The sequence below is a fragment of the Mesoplodon densirostris genome, chromosome 11, assembly GCF_025265405.1.
Source record: "Mesoplodon densirostris isolate mMesDen1 chromosome 11, mMesDen1 primary haplotype, whole genome shotgun sequence".
Taxonomy (NCBI): domain Eukaryota; kingdom Metazoa; phylum Chordata; class Mammalia; order Artiodactyla; family Ziphiidae; genus Mesoplodon; species Mesoplodon densirostris.
In genome coordinates this window covers 72266328-72290939 of record NC_082671.1, presented here as the reverse complement: position 1 = coordinate 72290939, position 24612 = coordinate 72266328, and the positions used below count along the sequence as shown (strand labels likewise).

The window sequence follows — 24612 nt, the reverse complement described above, 5'->3', positions numbered from 1 at the left end:
CTCCCCGGGAGGTGTGCGCGGCGGCTGAGGAGTCCTGAGCGAGGGGCAGCCACCCCTTCCAGAGCAGGTAGGAAGCAGACTCGTTCTTCGTCCCCGGGGATACACCACCCCCCATTCCTCAAGGTTACTCGCTATAAATGCCACCCCAGAAAGGTCCTGGGAAAGCGAGGTCAGGGCTTCGCTTGCTTGGTACACCGAGCAAGAAGCACAGGCGCCGGGACCTGAGGAGGAGGACACCCAGCACCTGCCGCGGGGCTGCCGGGAAGATGAAGGTGATGTGAGCACACGTGGAAAGGGCTCTCGGCATCCGCGATCATCAGCAGCGGTGGCCGTACGGAGAAGGCGGGGTTGGGGGTGGCGGCTGTGTTATCACCTTACATCCGAGATTGAAAAATGTCATTCAACAAGTATTTATTGAATGCTTGTGTGTTGCAGACACCAGAGACACAGGAGTTGAACAGAACAAAGCTGCCGACCTCCGGGTGCTTCCGTTCTAGTACAGGGGGACGCGCCGCGGATAAACTAGCGGGGGAGCTGGTGCACAGGCCACAGACCCGGATGAGGACGGGGACTGACTCGGGGCCGCCTTTCACAGAAGCACGTCCTGATCCAACTGCTACTGTAGCGGGTGGCTGTCGAGAGCAGGCGTGGGGTGCGCTGCTGGGGAAGAGACGGAGGAGGGAGGCCAGGCCAGGAGAGCAGGGCAGACGCGCCAGCCTGTGTCGGGGGCAGCGGCGGAGGGTCTCGGGAGTGCCCGGCTGCGCGGGCGCTGGAGGTCAGGTCAGCGCCCCGGGGGAGGCGCCACCTGCTGGCGTCACGCGGGAGCAGCTTCAGGGTCCTGGAGGGAGAGGCCAGCCGGTCGCGGGTGAAGAGCTGGGAATTGGAGTCGGTGGCAGAAACTCATTCCACAAGTTTGTCATGAAGGAGAGGACTGGGATCGTGCAAAATTATTTGCATGTTTCAATGCCACAGGGACTAGAGGAAGTAAAAGGTTGACCTTCATGTGGGAGGGACGATGGAGCGAAGTCCCCAAGAAGGTGGGAAAGGACGGACGTGTGGGGACAGCGCCTGACGGAAGACGCCTCTCCCGGTAAAACAGGAAGGACGGGAAAGGATGGGTGTGCGTCCAAGTAGGTGTCTAGATCAAGGAGATCCCGTGGCCTCCATTCCTCCCGGAAACAGGAAAGGAGACGATCTGAGTGGTGTTAGGGAGTTGCAGACTTAGGGGGGGAATCAGAGATTTGGGACTTCCTGGTAGAGAAACCAGTGCAGGAGGGGTGGCTGAGGAAGCCCAGGGAAGGAGGAAAAGGCCCAGGCCCCATACAGAAGGAAAAGGTGTGGGAGCCTGGGTGGCGGCCCGAGCCAGGGGAGAGGTGACAGGTGGCCAGAAGGGAAGCGCCCCCTGGAGGGCAGTTTCTGAGGCAGGTGAGGGCGGCAGCGAGGACACAGGAGAGGATGGAAAAGGGAAGGAGCGAAGCGGAAGGGATTTCAGGGCAGAAGCAGGAAGACAGCTCCTGCCAAGACTGGAGGAGCCGGAGGGCAGGTCCCGCGGCCTCAGCCTCGGCCTGTGTTTCCCTCTCCCCTCATCTCATTCAGGGAGCGTTGTGTTTGCCGCCTTTTTTCCATCTTACAAAAGTCAAATCCAAGTTCTATCTTTGGAGCACGGGGGAGGCAACAGAGGTCGTTGAGGATCAACACACACGCAGCCCAGGGCGAAGAATGGTGTTTCTCCTTTTATTTAAAAACAGTGCTTCATTACCATTTGCAAAGGCAGAGGCAGTGCTCCTCCTTCGCTTAGAGTTTATAAAAGCCAGCAACATGATCAATAATTTATACACATGGATAGTAATACAAAAAAAATAAGGAATAAAAGCTAAGGATCTAACTACTCCGACCTTCACAATTCCAGCTACTTGATAATAATAGGAGTAACCCAATGAATACTGTATGGTCTGAAAGCTACTATACAATATGATTCTTAACAAGAAGGGGAGGGAATTAGAGACTGTCACAAAGCCCTGGGTGCTTCTCTGGAGTTTGTAGGGAAACAGGACCCTGGGCAAGCAGCTCGGGTGTCCTAGGAAAAGATTTGGGGGTGGGGGAGTGGGGAGGGGGGAGAAAAGGCGAGGTGGTCGATTACACAAGCATCCCATGTGATGCCCCCATGCCCCATAGGTACCTGTTTTGCCATGGCAATGGGAGGGGGCCAGAGAAACTGCATGTTGCATGTAGGGATGGTTTCGTCCCTGCCACGGGGAGCGGGGACAAGAGGGGAGGTTCGGTGGCATTTTTAGCCTTGCAGAGATTTGGACTGAAAAGCTCAGAGACTCAGGTGGGTCAGCCTGTCAGGGACAAGCCACCCTGCCTGGCTCTCTCAGCACTTTGCAGCCCTAGCTTACGTGTGTCAGCCCCAGGTTTGCTCCAGCTATTCACAAGCAGAATTATAACACAAGAAAAAAAAATTCATATCCCTTAGGGGGGGAAAAAAAAAGGAGGATCAATTCATCACTCGATATATAATACAGCCAAAATGAGCTGCCAAGACAAGCACACACACACACAATACTGTGAACAGAAAAATACAAGAAAATGACAAAGCTGGGGGTCTGGGTGGGGTATCGACGTTGCTTAAAGCACTCATCAGTCCCCGGAAAAACCAAACCAAAAAACATTTTTAAAAAATTCAAAAACGTATGCACCCCCTGGGAATCTGGCGTTGGTAACAGGTGTGGGTGGTAGGGGGGAGAGAAGAGCATCGCTGTTCCCTTTTTGCTGGCTGGTGTGAGCTGAGCCCTCACCACACTGGTGGGCGTGTGTCACTGCCAGGCGGAGGGGCCCCGGCTGGCAATCCCCTTAAAGGCAAGGTTTGAGTTGTGGCCGATGAGCAGTTCTCTCCGTTACCAAGCCCTGCCAACCAGCACTACCATGGCTGAAGTGATCGACCGTTTTCCTGAGTAATCTGTAACTGGCTACAGTTCCGGGAACATGGAGAACTCAGCTACTGCGGCCACCCGCCATATTCGAGGACTCCCCTCCGCCCTCCTTCCTAGTGCATCCGATTCGGGAATTTGAGAACCTGCTGCAGCCTGGTCTGTAAGCCTTAAAGATGGGGGCTAGGGACTCAACGGCACTCGCTAAACCAGAGGGCACATGCTGGCTTAGGACACCCAGAGTCTACTTGGGAAGGGCCCTGCTTCACGCTCTAGCTCCTGGATGGCTATTGCCTGGTTGATCAGTCAAGCGAGGATGAAGGAAGAACACAGCAAAGGGGGAAGGGAGGGAAGAGGCTTTTGGACAGTAACATTTCCAAAAAAATCGTGTTTTATGCAACAGAGAATCAGGTTTCACTGGTGGATACTACAAACGGTCAAACATGTTCAAGAGCATGACAAAATAAAAACACACAAATTTACGTTGGATGTTCACCTTGCCCACTATTTTTTTCCTATCTTAAAACAGTGCAAACAGGTAACTTATGCTTTTAAAACACCACTACCCCTTCCCCACCCCCCAAAGTCCCTTTCCTCCTATTTTCTGGGGGAAACAAGTCTGCGATTCTGCAACTGTTTCTGTGCTAGGGGGTTGCAAGCAGCCGAGAAGTGGCTGGGCTTGGTGAAAGGGGGCGGTCCCTATGGTCCCCCCCTCCTCCCTTACAGTGCCCTCTGGGCTGTCCCTTGCTTCCCTCCCTTGGCCTCATCCTCCCGCCAGAAGGAAGGGAGGCCATCCAGCCCTTCCTGCAGATCCTTGGGGTTGCTTCCATCCCGAGTTTACACCTCCTTCCTACCTGGAAGCTATGTGACTAGTTACAGGGTGGTAGTGATTCACCGACTTATCTGCTAGAGCTCTAGGAAAGTAGAACCTAAACTAAGAGCAGTTCAGCCCCTGAGGAGTCACACTTTTGAGAAAGCTGCTATCATTGATTTCTACTGAATAGAGCTCCACTAGCTCCCCTTAAACTAAGAGCTGAGCTCCAGTCCCCTTCTTTTTCAAGGAAAAATAATATCGGCTCAGTTCCAACTGTGGCTGCTGAAGGAGGATGGTGACAGTGGGCTTTGTAAAAAACTGAGAGCCTTAAAAGTGACGAATCACAACAGCTGATCTTGGTCAGTGGGAGCTGAACTATGTAATATAAGGAATTCTGGAAAAGCTCTAAGGATAGCTCTCTGGGCTGAAAGAGGGATATTCAGATAAAGGTGGTCACTAGAGGGCTCCTGAAAGGAGCCCAGCTTCTAAGAGTAAGATGCTTAGTATAGAAGTTCACATCGTGACCTACAGTAAAGCTGTCGAAATTGATTCAGCATGGATACATTTTCTGGAATTATTCACCAGCATCCTCTAACAAACTTACAAGATGCCATACTCTCTTCTGACTCAGTTTCTTAGTCCAGTGGGAACTAGAGTCAGGAATAAACAAGCACTGATGCTTCGAGGAACCTGCCTCTGATGAAGTTGCCTGTATGGAATCTCAAAGTTCAAAAGCTGATGGGGAGGTTGATGCTTTGAGAGCCCCAATTCTCAGTGATGACACTGAAAACCAAAGGCCCTTTAATAACAAGCAGAACTCTATTTAGTCTTTCTTAGTAAAAGGAGCTGAAGGAAGCAGTATTAAAACCATCCCTGGAAATGCAGCAGAGGCCCGCTGGAAAAGAGAGCTTGCCTACAGAGTCCTCAGCCAGAACCAGCTGAACTGAAATGCACAAAAGCTCAGGCTTCTGCCTCTTTTAAAAGGGCTGTGGAAGCTGCCTTCTCTGCCTTTCCCATCATCTTTCCCTCTTTCTGGAAAAAAAGAATAGAAAATTCTTTAACTCATTGCCCTATTTTCCTCCCCTGCTATGGATACAACCATTTAGAATTTGGCCTTGTCTCCACTGAGTAGTGGCTTGCCATTTGTGAGAATGGCTCCTATTTGAACAGGACACAAAATTTCAGTTTCTTCATTCAGTAAAAGCTCTCCCTCAAAACAAAAGCAAAAGAAAGAAAAAAATCCTCCCTGCCCCCATTCCCTAGACCTGTGAAAGCCCCACATCCCATTCCCACACCCCAAACTAAAATATTTATATACACACACAACAAAAATTGTCTCAACAGCAACAAATCAAACTTTGGCTTGGGGAGGGGAACCCTTAAAAATGGCCAATGGACCGGGCAATCTGGTGTCCCCTATTCTGTGCATTCCTCCCCAGAATCAGTAAGAATTGCATCGAGGCCTCTAGCTTCCTTGACGTCTCCCCTACTTTCAGGGAAGCCTCCCTCCCAGTTATTAGGAGAGAGAGGACTCTGAAGGGGAGAAGATATGTATTGTACACGACAGGCCAGTCCCCCACCCCCAGATCCCTCTCCTTACAAAGAATGTTTGATGCTGTCGTATGTCAGTCATTTTAATTCAGGGACATGAATCAGTATCAGTCAAGAACACGGGTGGAGGCAGGAGTAAAAACAAAACAAAACAAACCAAAACAAACCCATAACAAACCAGAAGCTCCATGTCTCTGAATTACTTACTCCCTTTAGCAGCTATCCCTCGGGTGAAAGGTCACCCTAGTACCAATGTGAATAGACCAGGGAGCCAAACGGACCGTGCTTTTCTATTTTCTAATGCCTTCATTTTGGAAATGCTGCAGGACCCCTGCCTTTAACAGCTAAGAGCTAGAAGAGAAACACTTTCTCCCCTGTCTGATGATAGGTAAGTCGAAGCCAGGCAGTGATAGCAGTGACTCACGGTGGTGGCCACCACATGACTCTTCCTGGCAACATATGAGATCCTGGCCATCTCAGACCCTCATTCCTGTACGGGAGGGGAGCAGCCTCAGGGGCTTGTTTCACGTCCTGTAGTGTTCATGAGTACCAAGTGGTCCAGGTGCTCAGCTGGGTGTCTTTGGAGGATAGTGAGAAGCTGGGTGGAATGGCCACGAGGGCTCCAGACTGTGGACAGAAGTGACTCGTAAAGGCTCTGGAAGATGAAAAGTCCTATGGCTTTGGAGCTTGTACAAAGTGCCTTTGCCTGCCCTCACATGCCCTATTCACGGAGACCTCTAGGGACAGCTGATCCAGGGCTCGGTGCTTTATCTTTTGCCACCAGAGCCTTTATTATATGTTTTCGACTTTGTACTGACTTTTTGATGCAAGAGAAAGATCGGGAATATCAGGGCGCCTTAATCTGACATCGTCTAACACCCCTTTTCTTGCCCTCACCCTCTTCACTGGCGCGTGACAATTTGTACTTCTAGCCCTCAAGCCGTGCCCAGACACCTCGGGGAAATCTGGCCACTGGCTATTTATTCTTCTGTCCCTGGGTCCTAAATTCCTGAATCTCGAGGACATGGGAGCAGGGTGTTAATAAAAGGAGAGATGAGCTAAGCTGTGGTTCGATGAAAGGAAAAGCAGCCCAGCAGGAATGCTAGGGTTTACAGAAAAGAAAAGAGGGATCTTTTTCATACTCCAGAGTTCATTCCGAGACTGGTTTCCTAATGAGGTGTTTATTATCCACAGTCTGAGCGCATGTCTGGAAATATTAATACTATAATTCCAAAAACGATGCCAACTGTCTCAGGCCTTGCGTGTAAAATGATTGTAAAGAGAATGAGGAGACAGGAGGGAAGAGGAGAGGAAAGTGTCTTAGTGATTCTCCTGCTTTGCCAGCACACATTCCTATAGTCTATTAGCATGTGGATTCCAGCCACAGCCAATCAGAATTGCCTGCCAAAGACCAGAACTCAGAAGACTAGAAGGATATCCTGTTGCAGAGAGATCTCTTCCACTTCTGCTTGTCCCACAGCCATTCAGCACCAGATACACTTTGGTAATTCTGTCTGCTGATTTCTGATCAGACGCATTTATCAGCTCCTAATATCTCTCCTTCCTCATTAACTGCCTCTTCCGTGATTGACAGAATGAGCTAAGCACGGACATACAGACATGGAAATGCGTTATTTTTTTTTTTTTTTACCACAGTTAAAAAAAGAAAAAAGAAAAAAGAAAAAAATGCACAATCTTTGGAACAAAAGAATTAAAGGCAGAAATTTAAAGGAAAAATACATATTCAAAGAACATAGTGAGGTATAAAAAAGTATTCTCTCTTTTTTTGTGTTTTTTGTTTGTTTGTTTTTCCTCTTCATCTTGCTATAGAGTTCCTCTACTAGTAAATATTGCAATAGCCAGGCCTCATGAACTGGGGGGCTGTCCCACTTGCAGGGGTCTCACGTCACTTCAGTAAGGGGCAAATCGGCTGTAGCCACCTCGGTATAAACTCGCCTGTAGTAATTAAAGACACAAAAATATTAAAAGGTTGATGAGAGAAACATTACAAAAGAAGACATGTCCTGAGGAGGGATTTGGAAAAACAGCTTCCTTAGAAGCTTCAAAGCAACTGGTTAGATGTTGTCTAGTACATGAGGTCAGGAAACCAACTTCTGCCTCTAAGATGCTCAGACCATAGCCCAAACATTTACTGCTGACCTGATATTCTCAAGGGGAGAGTATGCTAATGGTTCATTATTTATATGAGTTAGCACAGAAGAGCAACTCAATGAAGTTTAAAAACAAGTCTGTAAATAGTTTGATTTTTTAAAAGCATGGGTCTTGTTTACCTTGATTACCTCATTACAAGCGTGACCTAAAGCAGACTGACGATCTTACCTTCTTACCCGTTACCTGAAAATGGAGAACACGTTACTTCTGACCACTATCTCTGTCACATTGCACGTTTGAGATGGTGCTGGATTTAAACCTGAGTTAATCTTTCAACGAATAAAGTCTATTTCCTCTGTAATTTATAAAAAATACCAACCAGGTTGTTTCTTGACATATCTGACTTTTATCTTTTTATATATATATATATATGAGATATGTAAAACTGGGGTTTTAAGTGGGCTTCTTTCCTTTCTTTAATCATAATCTAATGAATTATCTTTTTCAATCAAAAGTTCCCTAGGAACATATCGCTCCTTGGGTCCTTCTTTTAGTGCAGGACTTATATCACTTGGGCACTAAATAAAACCTCAGGAATTCCCATCACTTCCTTGTCTCGTCCGTCTCTACTTCAGTTCTAAACCCCGCCCCCCCCTGCCCCCGCAGGACCCTACTCCTTCCGTCTACAGGTCTGCATCGGTAGAGGTTTAGTGTGGGAAGTGGCAGGCTCTCTCACATCCTGTATTTCTTAACTGTGACCATCGTTCCGCCTCCCTCTCAGACACCATCATCTGTGTTTCCGGGCCGTTGGCCAGTGACACCGTGGATGGTAGAGAACGTCTGGCACGAGGAGGTATCACTGTGGACCGGCCAGTCTTTGCTGAATCCAGTGAGTCCCATCATTGGCCCCGGAGGTGTCCAGGCCAACACAAAAATACTGCAGGGGGGATTCGAGTTTGGTCAGGGGGATTATTCTAGATGAGCTCTATGGACTTTTTGTATACTTCTAAGAAATATACCATATTTTGCCACAAATGTTACTAATAAAATATCTTTGTAAGGCATTTGCTTGGTGATTTTTAGTACTATCTGCCGGAAGGCTTAGGAATAGCAGGGACATCCTTTGGCATCTACATTTGAAGCAGACAGGTTAAGTTTTTTGAAACGTTTACTGTGAAAACTGGAGAGACTTGTGCCCCAAATCTTTGCGAATACCTATCGGTAAAACTCTGCCACAGGTATGCGTCCAACATCTGAGCCATTATAAAACAGCAACCTGTTCCCTTCCTTCCTCCCGAACAATGCCGTTACTCAGGGCAGACTGTCACTGCTCATTCCTTTCTGCTGTCCTTAACCAGGCCAGGGGGCTCACACCAGCACACACATAGAAGTGATATGAAATTTCCAGACAGTCCTATTGGTTTTAATACTTTGGCAATGGAAGAAGGGCTGAATTATCACCTCCCTAGATCTTCTGTAGTCTGCAGGTAAAAGTCAGAAGAAGTAAAACGTTTGAAAAAATAAAAGGCACATCTACTTACCACAGCGCCAACTCCATAGCTAGCGGCAGGGGCAAGGGCATGGTAGGGGTCGGCCGTGTACACCCTGCCATAACTGGAAAAAGAAATCCAATCAGAGAGATAAAGGAAAGACAGTGATTAAAAAAAAAAAAATTAAGGGGCTTTACTGTGCTAAGGACTTGTAACTTGGTCTTGGAATGTTATTAGGAAACTGGCAGAATGGAAAAAATCTCTCCGTTCTACTCCTAAAGGCAGCAACTGAAAATTTCTGAAGTACTTCTATAAAATGGAAAAGAAGGGCACTGGAGATGAGGAAGAGGGAAATTGGGGTCAATGCCAGAAACACACAGGAACAAGAGGGAGGGAGGGGAGGAGTGTGAGCCTGTGAGCCGTTGGGTTTTTGGCAGGATAGAGGCCAGGCAGAAGGCCTGTGGAAAACCCGGCTCAGAAGGCAGTCCCGGGGGCTAAGTGCCCTTTTGGAAACGGCGCGGGGAAGGAAAGGGGGTGACGCGGGGCGGCCGGGAGCTCCCCGCCCCCATCTCGGCACCTACCCGTCGCTATAAGCGGCGGCGGCGGCGGCGGCGGCGGTGGCAGCGGTTGCAGTAGCGGGCTGTGCGTATCTGTAGGCTGCGTATCCACCCTACAGGAGAGAGGAGAACTGACTTTACACATGCCTCTCCCCGGGGCGGGGGCAGACGAGCACACACCCGCCCACACGCAGATGGACACAGACGCAGACACAGACACGAACACAGACACATCCGTGGGGAGAGAATGTTTCAAACTGCATCAGTCTGCATGTTATTCCTTAGTGTACAATTAAGCTCCACCCAAGGCAGGGATTTGCTTTGCAATTTGTAATAGTAACAAAAATAAACTACACTGGAGTCCCTCTTCTCAAATTTAAGAAATGAAGATATGATTTAAAACTTTTTTTATTGAAATATAGTTGATTTACAATGTTGTGTTAGTTTCAGGTGTATAGTAAAGTGATTCAGTTACACACATATATATATATCTATATATTTATTCTTTTTTAGATTCTTTTCCATTATAGGTTATTACAAGATATTGAGTATAGTTCCCTGTGCTCTACACTAGAACCTTGTTGGTTATCTATTTTTATATATAATAGTGCATCTATTGTAATTCCAAACTCCTAATTTATCCCCCCCCCCCACCGCCCACGCACCCCAAAATGAAGATATGATTTTGGGTCTGTCTTCATTGGAACTTTCAACAAGAAAAATATTTACAGGAAGTTGGGAGAACTTTATCTGACAGGAAATGTAAATTATAGATTAAAACATTAAAGTTATATGTGTTTAACTTCAGATTCTCTGATGCATACTTGGATTGATCAATTACTAAGAGACTACAGTATATAAAGAAAGGTCCCATATAGTGCTATGCTCCATGTGGTCTAGTGCGTTTGCCAAGAAGCTAAGACAATCAAGCGATATTTAGAAGGAAGAACCAGTGTAGATCAGGGGTTGGCAAACCTCCATCTGTGGACCAATGCAGTTGGCCTCCAGTTTTTGAAAGTAGTTGTGACAGAGACCGTATGGCCTATGAAGCTGAAAATCTTTACCACTTGGCCCCCTACAGAAAATGTTTGCCAAGTCCAATCTATACTTCAGACTCAGGCAAATCAGATTACAAAGGGCTGTGGACCCTTGGACTAGGTTCAAACAGATCAGGAAGCCCTCCTCTCCCCGCCAAGCATTTAACTGCATTTATTTTTCTTCCCTAAAAGGTTTTTGGACTTCTTACATCCTAATCTCACAGCAGGTTCTGGAGCTTTTCTTCCAAGGGTTCAAGTATCTTCTCAGTCCTAAAGAGTTTCAACTCCTCTGCCCTGCTATTTTACCTCAGTTTAGGTGAACCAAGTACTCAAAAGGTTTTCAATGTCAGGGTGAAATACTTCATGAGTTTTTCAAAGATAATCACAACAACAAATGCCACATGACACAGGCTATTTGAAAAAGTGGCAAGTTCTACTTTTCCTTCTTCTTCTTTACCTTTCTAGAATTCATCTATTTTACCTAAACCTAATTCAGGTGTGTACTTTTATTACTGTCATTTCCCCATCAAATATAGGTAAATACAGCTATGTCCATTTGGACGGCACCTCAGCAGCGAGCACAGCATGTTTCGTTTCTGTAGATTACTGTGTCCGTTTCTCATGGACATCTGAAGCTTTCTGGCCTGTACTTTCTGCTTTCTATTCCTTCAATGTTCAGTTTTTGCTAAACTTACAAAAGAAATTTCAAATTTACTTCTGTATCATTTCTTAGGATTGAAAACAACCATTTTCTAATGGGACCCTTGGTCTTCTTAGCCATCTGACAGGGAAGCTCCTAGCTTGCTGCTTTTACTTCTGTTCAAATCTTATTCTGGAAATACCTGTGATTTCTTCTTAGAGGTTTCTACAGCTTTTTGCTTAGTTCTTATATAATTTATGCTTTCTCTAGCTGAAGACACTGCACCATGGGGGAAAGCTTACTCCTGCTCTTTAAATTTATGCTGCTTAAATTCATCAGAAGCAGCTTCAAACATACATCAAAAAAAAGTCTCTGATTGGCTTTCAGTGGTTTTGTATTATTCCTTCTTTGTTCTTCAAGTCAATGACTTGGAAAAATAAACATTGTTTTCTCAATTATAAATCTTTCCATAGATATTCCTATAAATAAGAAAACTGATTAGTATTACCAAACACTGGCAATGAGATGGTAATGGATAGGGCCGTGGCAGGAAGTACCCTCGGGGGCTATCTGTGATCCACACGCTTCCTCTGAATTCTAGCCAGGTCTATGGGAACAGGCAGGCCAGACTGATTTGGGCAAAGCCATACATCCAGGCTGCAACATACACACTGCCATACATACACACATAAGCATATACATTTATGTATAAACTAACTCAAGTGTCTCTTTACCTTTTAAACTTCTAAAGAAAAAAATGAAACAGTAAAAGGATTGTTAAACAAAACATGCTAATCATCATAGTTGAAATTTTAAGCTTTATATGAACCTTGAAGGCTCAATTTTTTGGTATCACTAGAGATGGTTCCACTAGTTTAGAATTAAAGTTTGCTAGTGTGAAGTTTACAGAGGGGCCATGTTTAGTAAAACTTCTTTGTAAATGAGGATAATGTGGTAAACAAGCATCATGAGGTCTCTCTTTAGCATTCCTTCAAAATCCAAAATAATCTCTAAAAATTGAAAAAGTCAAGGTAATAAAAGCAATTAAAGCCTAATTTGTATCTTTCTGAGTAAAACATTTAAAAACTGAAGTTCTATGCCATGGGACAGAGGTATGCATTCTCATAAAAGTACTAACTAGACTCAGTTAAGTCTCGGTAAGTCAGAGATACTGGGGATTGTATTAAATCATTCAATTTGAGCTGTATCAGACTAATCATGGGGCACAAAGGAGATTCTGAATGAGGTTACTGATAGCCATCTCCCCTCAGTTTCCTCAACCTGCAAGAAGCCATTGGAACCTCAATGGTCTGGGGCTAATGTTATTATTAATCAAGACAATTTTAACTGGATCAGGCTGTGGAAGAGGAGGCTCCCTCCAAGCCAGAAGGAAATGAAGACAATCTATCTGCAGTCCTTTCCTTCTGTTATGAGTGAACTCTGACTCTGCAGCTTGAATTTGATGAGGTTCTCTGCTATTCAAATTCAGGAACGCAGGACAGGGATGCAAATATTTTACTGACAACAAAAGGCTCAAGAAGAATATCAACAGAATTTTAAGAAAAACTACATTAATTTTTTAGAAAAGCAGATAATATTTCCACATGTCTACTCTTCTGATTACTTTATGATAATGGTGCTATAGAAAGGCCCTTTAAAGGGGAGGGGTCCGTGTTTAGGATGGGCAGGTAATATTGCAATAAACTGATTTGGTAATTCATTGATGATTACCCCAAAATTAGAAAAGTTAAATTGTATGTCATGGATTCCTCCTCTTAGCTGTATTCTTAGTCCAAAGTATTTCTGCTGGTGCTTTAAACTGGTTATTCAACAAAACATCTCACCATAATATAAGCCAATGAACATTCAGATATATTTATTTCTATTCTGGATTTTGGAATGCATAAAGAATCCAGGCTGAGAAACTGTTTTTTCAACTTTCACTTCTATTAGCAAATCTGAAGTTGTTTATGGAACATGAGAACAAAGTGCAGTTTGAAACACCAAGGGTTTCATTGCTGTTTCTTAAGTTTTTCAAAAAGAACAAGGGTGGGGGAGGGATAGGAGAGACAGGGTTCAGGCGTGGGGAGGGGATATGGCGCCACATTTATTAATCACATTAAGAACTAAGCATGCCAACATCTGGAGCTAGAACAACCAGCAAAATCACCACGTTCAGACTCAGATTGGCTAACTCTATCTATCCCAGCATTCTCTTGGGACAGCGGTTTGCCCTAGGCTCTACCACAAGCTCGGTGAAGTACACAGCCTCAATTACTAGAGCGTGCAGCCACAACGACCTGGTATTACGGAAACAGTCAGTCACCACTTGAGTTAACATTCCAGACCCTAACGACTGGCCCCTCCCCAGCCCAAAGAAGAGTCAATCTCGCCCACCCTAGCCCTGGCCCACACCACAATGTTAATAATTATAACAAGCAGTAACCCATCTGTTATATCAGAGAAGGGAACAGAGACTCCACTGAGAGATTTAGAGTGAGATGTTAACATTTCTTCAGCTGACTGCACAAACAAACAAACAAAAAAAGAGGAGAAATAATTCATTTGGAGATATGAAGTCATGAGATAGCTGATGTGTATTGCTTTTAACCATGCACCGATGCAAAACTGAAGCAACCATTAATAATAAAAATTAAAAAGGACATATGTATTTACACACAATCAGACCTGTTTGATCTGAAGCAGTTTGCAGATTCTATCTGTGTGTGATTTGAAATAAAACAAAAAATGGGGATTAGCATGGCCACAGCACACCCTAATGTCAGAGGGCACACACAGACAGCTTTTTGGAACCTGACAGCTGGATAAATCTGGCATGGCTAAGCCTGGTCCAAATATCCACATGCCCCTTTAAAAATAATTACTTTCTTATTCCTTTGTAATTCATTCTGAATGATTCCTGGTGCTCCCAACTGGGACAGCCCAACGCTACAACACTCCCCAATTCAACCTTCCTGATTCAGTTCTGACCCGCAGTGCTCACCTGTATGCTTGCCCTCTGTCAACACCCATACATTCTGATCCAGTGTTCTTCTAAAGTATTTCCTGTGTGCTATCCTTTCTCATATCCGTTAACACATCCCTGCCTTCAACTTCCAGCTTTTTCAAAGGAAAATGCTGTTACCTTTAAGATCCTTTTGTTGTTGTTGTTTAAGTCTCACTTTTGCATTACCCAATGTCACCTCCTAGAGATTTTCTACTCCACTCTGAACCAGTTTATTGTCTAACGAACTTTACAGCATTGCCACGCTGACCACATGATCCTTCTGCACAGTTCTGTAGCTGTGTTTTAACTAGAACAAAATGGAAGGGTTCTACGTATCCTCCCTCTTATACCTGACCTTTCCCTGCCCATCCAAGTTTAATCCTCCCTTGTCTTGGTTTTCACCTGGCCATTAATTTTATTATTACTTTTTTGTTTTAGGATTTACAATAAAACAGGACTTTGGTGAGCATGTGATGTCAAGACACCTTCTTTCTACCTGGAAGACAATGACATTATGTGACACTGAGGAGAAGAATGTGTATTTCAAGACCAGCAGACAAAATGAAAGCTTGTTCCCTACATGTGATGTATAGATTTATAGAGCAAGGGGAGTTGGGGGGGGGCGGGGGGAGGGGAGAATGGCAGGTGTGATGCTTCAAATCACTACAGCAGAGCAGAGATCCAGTCCAGCTAGCTTGGGGCTAAGGCTGTGCCTCTGGGAATCACTTTGTCTCAACATGATTCTAACTCCCTCCTTTCCCTCACCTCCTCCTCACTCCGGCTGAGATCCACTGCTCCAGACTGAACTTGTATGAGGAGGGCTCATTAGGAGAACAGAGTTTTTCTGTGGCAATATGGTACCTCTGATTAAATGTGAATAACACAGATGTGAATACAAAACTCATAATCATGATAATATTGTTACTGCTTTTGATTGAGAGACCTATCTACTTGGAAGAGTAGATAGGAAAAATTTTTAAGGAAAATCTTTTAAATTTATCTTATTATTATTAAAATTGGGGTTAAGGAAAGAAATTTTTATGACCAACTTGGTATCTTCCACTTACTACTTTTATGATGGATGACAGATGATGTTTAATTGACTAACCCTTTCGAACACTATTCCACACCTCCCCGAATCAGTTCATTTCCCAAAGCTTGCTGGGTAGCCACATAAATAAACTAACTGAATTGTGAAAAGCTGTCTATTGTTTTCTTTTTCCTAGCACCCAGCTCTCAGCAACTCTAACAGTGCATCATTATCCAAATGCACTCACTAATCTAGTTTTCAGGTGAAAGGAAAAGAGGGCAAGGGAAATACATGTCTCAATTTTAAGTCTAGATTTTTAAGACAGCTTCAAACTTACGTAGCGGCACAGCCCAATTACTACTATGATTTCACGACAGGGTCCGATTCGAGATTCAGAGTCCTGTTTAGATGGATTCTACCTTCTCCCTTTTCTCATTTCTTTCACAGTAGTAAGAAAATGTCCCAAATTTCTAAGCTCTCCAAATATAAAAGACCAGTTTAAACACCATGGATAAATGTGACTGACAAACTAAAAGAGGTGGCAGTGATGGGACAGTGCGTATAACACACCTGGGGCGGATGTGTGGCAATGGGACAGGAGCACTGAATTTTGGAGGAAGTGCCCTCTTGTAAGGAACTTGACTGGGTGTACTGCTGAGGTAGCAGGGCGTAGATCACACGCTCACAAGTCTTGCTTGTCCAAAAAAGCCTCTGTTCCCATCTCTAACGTGGAGCTGGAATGGTTAGTATAATTCAATTGTTTCACTGCAATCCACAATCTGATTGATTGGCAGGTCACACTGGCACTCCTACCTGAGGTATTTTAGCGCTAATGATTGGTTCCTGTAAGACTATTCTATAACAGAACACAGGAAGAGCAGTTCAAAAAACACAGCTGTGGAAGGAAAACAATCATACAAAAAAGCCCACTAAGGGGCCCACCAGCCTTTTCTTTCCTTTGGATGCAAGCATGCTTTTCACAGGATGAGAATTAGGAGCAGTTTGTTATCCCATTAAAAAAGTGAATTAGGGTGAATGATGTCTATTCTACTGATGAAAAAAAGACGGGGCGGGCAGACACATAATCTATCTGCTACACTCCCAAGTCAGCAAGGGGAATCTCTTTACAAATCATGGGCACAATTGCTAGATCAGTTCTCCTGAGAGGAATGTGTCACAAAAGACACAGCGAGGAAGAAAATGGCTAGCAGGGATTATGGCCTAAGAGCAGAACAGGGAAAGAGATCATCAAAACAAAAAAACAAACAACCTTCACAGTTAATAGCCTAAATTAATATAACTTAAATAAAACCAGTAACTTAAACTCTTTTCCCTCATGTTGTCTCTTCAAGCTTGGGTTCAGGGCACTTTTTATACTAGATAAACCCTCCTCTCTTTCTATTTCTAACCTTCTTTCCTGAGGAAACGAGAACTAAATGTATATTGATAGATTTCCACATAAGGGAAAATGTACAGAGAGAAACAGAAACAAACTCAAGGTAAAACGATGGAGGTTTTTGTTGTTGTCTGCTTGTGGAACAGGGAATATGAAGTTTTAAAAGCTGTATTAAAAATGACACTAGGCCTCGCTCAACAGTTCCCTCCTCATGTATTCTTGTTTTTCATTCTTGAGTTCGGGTATTATTTCAGCACTACTTTTTCCTCCAAGTAACTGCTTTAAGATAAGAACTAAAAATACCATTACTATTCAGTCCTTTCATCAACAAGGGGCCACTGGTCAAAAAAATGTTTCAGCAAGGTCACTGAACTACTTCTGTTCAGCTTGATAAGGTGATCCAGTTGGTAAATAAAAAAAAATTCAAGAGTATTTTCTCAACAACTACAGAAAAACCATCTTTCTCTTAATAAAATCATATACTGTAAACTAAGGAAGTGAGAGAACTGTAAACAAATATTTGGTTGGTTGACTTAACAAGGTGCAAGTAGGCAAATCTTAATAAGGTAGAAGTAGGCCACACTTAAGAAATACCCAAATAAGGAAGATATTTGAGAGAAAAAAAACCTGACTTAAGAAATAATTCAAGTGGAAGTATACTCTAATAGACCAGATTTCAAGAAAACAAATAACATAAAGATGAGTTTCATGAGACTATGGACACTAACGTATATGGGAGAATGTACATGCTAAGAGCATATATAAATACGCATATTTAGAAAAGTACACTTTGGTATACAAGTAGGATATAGTTTCCCAACCCTCAAGTTTCACAGTGAGCACAAGAAAAAAAGATCTTTCATTACTTCTTGAAAACCACTGGAGGAAAGTTGTGGATTTTAATTAAAGTACTAAGAGAGGTAATGAAATATGGATTATTTGGGTTTTATGTTTGGCTAAACAAATAATTTAGGTAATCTGGGTAAGTCACAATCTCTCTAAGAAACATATCTACAAAGTGAGTGTTGGACCAAATCATGGCTAAGGTTCCTTCAAGCATGTGTTAAATTAAAGCGTACTTTGAAGGCCTGCTCTAAACAGGCGAGGTGTGTACAACTCACCCACCGAATCTCAGAGGGCTGCTCTATCCTGTCTCTAGCTCCTGCAACACAGAGGGCCTCCAAGTGCATTCTGAAAGCTCATTAACGTTTTCAGATTGCCGAGAATCTCTGGCAGACTGTGGAAATAGTTCATTAAAAAGGTACCCTTATTGACTCTGGGGAGGTTAGGGTGGAGAAAGCATTTCCAGACAATTCTACCCTATGCCCAAGGAATCATTTCAAGCTGACCAGTTTTTCTCAGGAAATTGTGTCTTAACAATGTGGGTGGTTAGACCAAGCTTGCATTCAGAAAAAGATCTTTGGAGAGAGGTCCTAATAAAAGACTCGCAAAACTCAAAAACTTGACTCCCTTTGTCAGTTAGATCACTTTGTCCATATTTTAAATAATATGTGACCACCAATCATGGAACTTGAGCTATAGCTAGACTGTTTTAATAATGGATGGTAATAAAGATGTTAGCATGGCTGGTCGAATCAACAAATCTTGTACAATGGTCAAATGTTTGTAAATGAGTCTAGGTTGCTAATGATGCCCCTTGTTTCCCTCTAGATGGCTCTTAAGGAAAGAGCCCCACTGGCTGTGGACCTTCTGATACAGAAAAGCCTTATGCACTGAGTATGTGGTTTCCTCTTATTCCTACCCACCCTTCACTGGCATCAGTTCCTTATTTCACTTTCGCAAGGCAATGCTCTCTCCAAGTATATGAAACAGGAAAACACACATTTCAGAAAGCTTCCTGCCATCTACATAAATCAAAGCTCTAATGATCTAAAGAGGGATGAGAAATGAGAAGAAAAGCAGAAAAGGGAAAGAGTTGGTTTCAGGCTAAGCTAGTCCTGTTATTTATGTATGCACATGAGACGACAGTAAGAAAAGACTTTAAACCTGCTGATCATCTCGCAAGTATATTTGTGATACCCAGAATATCTGTGGGTGTAGGGAAGGGAAAAGAATATGTCCAGTAGCCTGACTCTAGCAATGATCAGGAAACCCAAAGGCTTAGTTTTTGCACCCAGGGGCAAGCGCAGTGGCAGAGAAGCATGCTTGCATTCTTAAATATATAAATATATATATATATATCCACAAGGAAAATGAAAATAAAAATTAAATTATATTAAAAAAAGAAAAAAAAAACCAAACCAAACCAAAGAAACAGAAAAAAAAGGCTGGCTTGTCAGGGGATGGGGTCGAGAAGGCCCCAGTGTGTGTACTTACATAGAGGTCAGCACCGTAAAATCCGTCCTGGTAAACCACACTGCAGAAAATCCACACAAAAACAAAAACAAAAAAACAAAAGAACAGAAACACATTCCGGTTATTGAGGACGGCAGCATGCACATGCGCTCTACACGGGCAGGTGATGTATGAATATGGACCCTGGGCTTGGGGCCGGGGTCAGTCAGCCAGGAAGAGCACAGGGGCACAAGCTCTCTCGGCAGCTCCGGGACAGGCATGGCAGGGGAGGAAGGAAACCCTGGAAGGAACCGCCTGCCAATCTGGTAATTAAAGTAGGATGAAAATAATAAAGCGTATTCGCAGAGGGCCTAATACAGCTATCGAAAATCTGCTGGATTGGAAACACCAACTTTTCATATCTGGAGTATTTTTTAAAAAATGAGTTTGTCCTAAGAGGAAGTTTTTCTTTAAAGAGCTCCAAAAGGGGTGTGTGTATGTGTATGTGTATGTGTGTGTGTGTGGTGGGGGGCAGGGTTGTATAGAGAGGGGTTAACATGAAAAAGAACCCAAAGAATTCCACTAGGGCAGGACCTGTATGCAAAGTATGTTTCAAAATTATGTTTAGTATTTTGTTATCAGTTTCATAGTAACATGTAATTTTTTTTCCTGATATCCATACATCACCTGCTTTTTTACCCTGCACATTAGACATGCGATAAGATTTGGCTGATCACACAAGCATGCAAAGTATTATTATTCAGCATTTTAAGAACCAATGCAACACCTCAGAAAAACAAGTCAATCAATTCTGACCAAAGTAAACAGAGAAATGTAATTAAAAAAAAAAAAAAAAAACAAAACACAACCAAAAATACCCACAATGCATTGCTTTCACAAGCAGAGATAATGAGCTAAAGGTTAAGGTGATTGGTCCAAGGTCCAAGAATTGAAAGGTGCAGTGGGGATCCCAGATAGTAACAATATAATCCAGAGTGGGAGGAGTAATTGGAAGACTTTAAAGGCTCTTTTTTGACCATAAGAATATTCATGGAATTCTGAAAAATTCAACTGATAACTGAGGTTCTGGGCATGACCTGTTTTATTTAAATGAATAAAATCGAGAAGGTAGCTGATTAGGAATAGAAGCGTTTACTCTCTGTTTAGAAAATGAATTTGTATTGAACAAACAAAATACATGACTTTTTTTAATCCTAAGCAACACTAAACTATTATAATTAAAATATAGATTTCAAACTTTTTGAGGTATTTTGTGCATATAACTTCCCCAAAACATTATTTTGGGACCAAAAGATATGGAATAGCAGTAGAGAAAAAAGATGACTTTCTTCTTCATATTCGTTAAATCAAGATTTGGTTATGTAAAATTAGAAGATCTATTTATCATTTATTCACCTAAACAAGCTGGAAATTTTCACCACTACCTTCTCTGCTACAAACTGGCAAGTGAGGTTATCAAATTATATTTTTAACTTGAATATGAAAATAACTTATTTTTTATATGTAGTTGGAAAGTTTCTGAATTCTACTCCCAGTGACATTTTGTTGTATTTACTGGATAGTATGATCACACTTTGCAATGACCCAATTATGCTGTGCCCTTGTATTATACAACAGGCAAATTAAACTCATCCGTGAGGTTCAGTTAGCTGAATTCTGTCCATTTTCACAGTCTCCAACTGCAGTTAAAGTATGATATTAGAAAGTAATCTGCCTCTCAATTGCATTTTAGTAAAAAAGAGACTTGTTCATAATGCGAAGGCTGATAAAATGCAAAGCACTGATGCCAAGTGGTGATTAATTAGCCTTCAACTATTTCAGTAAGGGGATATAGGCAATGATTGAAAAATATTTCTTCTATAGAGAAGAGTGGTGGCATTAAAAATGAATACATTTTATGCTAAGCTGTATCACTCACTGGGAATATTCACCTAAATTCTAGAAGAATTCCAATATTCCCTATATCAAATGCCACAAGGAGGCTAGAACACAATGACTAATGATAAAATTAGTTTACTAAGCTGAAAAGCAATTTTAGGCCATTCCTCATAAAATACTGGACTTATTCCTTGCCATCTTCCACATAAACAGGTGGTTTAGTTAATAAAAAAGAAAACATGGGAAATTAGTGTTCAATGTAATGCACAGAAATTGATGTAATTAGACATAAAGATAAAATATCTTTGAGCAAATATATACCTGACATAGACTTGGCAGAGAATGGGTTTTCAAGTTTGGCCAATATACTGAAATGACCTATATTGAATAGGAACGAATTCAACCACTTTATAAAGTAACTCAGGAATATTACAAAATAAAGAAGTCCCATGTTTCTGGTGAGCAGTATTTCTTTGCAAACATGATGGTAAAATCTCTTGGACTGAAATGGAAGATGCTTCATAAAACAATTTTCCTAGTGTGTAGAACTTCCAAGGTTCAGTTTTATGTTTTACTTGACTATTTCTTGATGAAACAATACTGCATCTTTATTCACTTCTTTAAAGGAGATGTCAGAGGTTGAAGGTCAAAGGTCAAGTTGAGAGGAAAAAAAAAGGATAAAATTAAAAGTAAGTAATGGCAGAAGATGGAGATGATGGAATGCATGGGATTTAAACATCTATAAGCTGCAAACAAGTTTATTTCTAAAGTTGTTCCCTTCCAGTGGCTTCTGAAGCCTGCCCATTTCAACATGCATATTTGTCTTGTCTGATAAAAATGCTTTAATTCTGTGTAATTGAGGACCCCAAATGGCATGTCCCTTTGGTCTATGAATGAATGCTAAATTAGTACACCTCACAGTCAATTTTGCTGTCAGAAAAGGACCTACAAAGGAGGCTCTTTCCCTTTACATTTTAACTATGTAGCAATGAATAGGCTCCTCTGCCACTGTTTATTCTTCATTAAGAATATGGAAAAAAAACCCGTCACAGGCAGAGAAAAGATGAAGAACACAAACGTCACATCTTTGAAGAAAGAAAGTCCTGATATAACTAACTTATAAAAGTCCACTCTTTACAAAAATATACATTTTAGATTGACACTGAAAAACAACTGAAAACAAAACCTGCCATCTTCACTCCTTCTCCCCCATTCAATAACATAGGATTTATTTGTTGCTATGGAATCATTCCACTGCATGAGACACCCTCCATACAAAAATCAAAGGGTGAAGGATGCTCAGCTCCATTAGTTGTTTTATTATCATTCGGAAGCCAACTGTAGTTTTAATTCTTCCTACTTCTCCCTCTCTCCCTTGATTCAATTGGACTTGGTTCATCTTTGAATTAACCTCTTTTAATCCATTTCCTACAAAGAAAGCAAATCCATTGTGGGTAAGTAGCTCTGCTGCTCACCACCCAGGCGGTGAAACCACAAGGGAGGGCACATGTGAGAGCCTCAGCCCCAATAAGGGTGGTGGTGAGGGGGGTGAATCCAGCAGATGCAGTCTTGCACTACAATCTTGAGCTTCTAGTTTGGTTCTCTGCAGGAGTGTTAATCCAAATTCGTGCGATGCTGAGTGAACTCCATGCCAACACACTGCTAGTGAACACAAGACAGCTCTGGCTACTGTCTTAAGCCACTACTGTGAGGGCTTAAGGTGGCCAAAATGAAGATTTATATAATGAATTGATATTTTGTTACATTCTGACAATGGTATGGTTCTTGCCATCTAATCCGTTAATTTGCAAATATTCAGAGAATCTCTACTATGTGGCACGGCAACATCCCAGAAGTTATACGAGGGCCATGGTTTTCTGTTTTTGTGTGGTTGCTTATTTTGGAATCTACTGCTTACCCTGGATAGGCGGGAATGGCTGTTGGAGGTACCGCTCGGACTGCACCGTATACTGTCCGCCCCCTGCCCCTCAGGTGGGCTCCTCTGAAAGCGGCCGCCGTGGTGGCTGCAGTTGGGTAAGGGAAGCCAGGAACTAAAGGGAGACCCAAAATACGACAGAAATGCCAACTTGCATTCAACAGCACATGTACAATCACAGCTTGCTTTGCACCAATTACAGGAAAGACACCTCGACATTACATCTTTTCTCAAAAAGAAATGGAAATATGCAATATGCCCAAACTAATTGACTCCATGCCTCATTCATCACAAATCTGGAGTGAGTTTTCTTTGTTCCTTCCCAATTTCGGCCTTACAATGCAAGCTGAGGAGAAACGGGTCAGGAAGCTCTGAGCACTACTGCCATAATGGAGACGAGACTTTTAATTTCTACGGGCAGTTTAAATTGATTGATATAAACTCTTTCACTGGCTAATTATTAACCCTATTTCCAAACGTTATTACCTGCATATAATAATTATTCTTCATAAGAATATTCTTTTGTGTTTTGACATGCTGCCACACTCCAAGGCACACAGTAGTCTTCAGACATTTCATTAGTCAACCTTATTCTTTATCTAAAATATTTCAATTCAGAAATGTGAGGTGAGAGGGAAACTACCTCTCCCCTGGAGCCTTGTAAGCCTTTAAAGAGGCAGACATTTTCTAAGGGCCTATTTTAAGTGTGCTGTCCTCTAGAAAGCACACAGAGACACTGATTCCATGTCCACTGAACTCTGTTTAATTATATCTCTTGCTAAATGGCTAAATGGCTCAGGTCAAAATGACTTTAGAGATATCAACAGAGCTGAGAATAATCAATAATACTGGAGGGGCTTTTGAGTGATGTTCGACTCAAGGGCCCAAAGCTGACTTGCAGATAACACGTAGAACACATTCCACAAATAATTACTTCTTTTGTTTTCTTCATTACAAAGTGCAGACTAAAATTTTCTTTACGTGTCCTCACCCCCTTCTAACTTTTCCAACTATTTATGCTTTTTGGCCATCTTAACATTTGGTCAAAAAGATTCTAGCACAGGCTAATAAGCAGGACAGGGCACTGTGATAGTATTTATCTTTCTCGTGAATGCCTCCTTTTCAGTTATGTATTATATTTGGGGGGAAAAAAAGACCAACACATCACTGTTTACTCACAACAGTCAAAAGCCATGCCAGGTCAACATAGGCTACTTACTGATTAAAGGAATGTAAGTGTTGATGCCCCCTCTTCCTGACAGGGGCACTGCCGCGTCATTGCCTAGGGACACATCTGCTTGAAAGCTGGATGCTGAGCGCATTTAAGAAATGAAAAAGTGCAAAAAGATTACAAAGGAATAGGAAACTGAAAAACAATGGATTTTAAAAATACATATAAATAACACAAATGGAAAAATTAACTTAAATACTACCTGCGTACAACTCGGGCCCATATACAGCTCCAACTACTGGGCTTAATTTCCAACCTGAAATGGAAGAGAGGACAGTAAACATTTAAAACTATATGAGGAATATAAGGAAAAGGAGTGATGTGCAAGTTGGCTTCAGACACCTCTGGGTTCATTTTTGCCTGGTACCAGCTTCCCTTTAGAAGGCCAGCGGGGGTTTATAGGAGAGGGTGATGCCATTCCTGGACCTGGTCATCTTTAAGCAGGACTAGCACAGTGAAGGGATAATGAAGATTTGGCAGGGGAGTGGTGGGGGTAAAGAGGACGTGAGAAAAAAATTGGGAGGTAGGAAGATGGAGAGGGAATGAGAGAAGGAAAAAGAAATATAAATAAATCCTGGGGTTTGGTATACGGTCTCTCATAGAACGGCTTTAATGGCCTAATCTTTGTTTAGAAGAAGGAAAAAGGCAGAATATATATCATTCTCTATCATACTGTGATGCACTGTC

The 24612-nt window shown here is 42.6% G+C and overlaps 1 protein-coding gene across 15 annotated transcripts in view; it reads right to left on the bottom strand.

Moving 5' to 3' along the window:
• Positions 1-1720: 1720 nt before the first annotated feature.
• The window catches only part of RBFOX2 (RNA binding fox-1 homolog 2), a 264510-nt gene continuing 241618 nt past the window's right edge, over positions 1721-24612 (bottom strand). For 5 of the 15 annotated variants that reach the window (XM_060112852.1, XM_060112853.1, XM_060112864.1 and 2 more), the window contains 8 exons: positions 24128-24181; positions 23914-24006; positions 22677-22821; positions 18902-18941; positions 13820-13851; positions 9479-9567; positions 8949-9021; positions 1721-7251 (listed from right to left, as the gene is read on the bottom strand). In XM_060112852.1, coding sequence (XP_059968835.1) covers positions 7197-7251; positions 8949-9021; positions 9479-9567; positions 13820-13851; positions 18902-18941; positions 22677-22821; positions 23914-24006; positions 24128-24181 — 581 coding nt within the window. In that variant the 3' untranslated portion in view covers positions 1721-7196. Of the gene's footprint in view, positions 7252-8948; positions 9022-9478; positions 9568-13819; positions 13852-15981; positions 16025-18901; positions 18942-22676; positions 22822-23913; positions 24007-24127; positions 24182-24612 lie in introns of all 15 variants that reach the window. The other 10 variants (XM_060112854.1, XM_060112855.1, XM_060112860.1 and 7 more) reach the window with 7 other exon arrangements.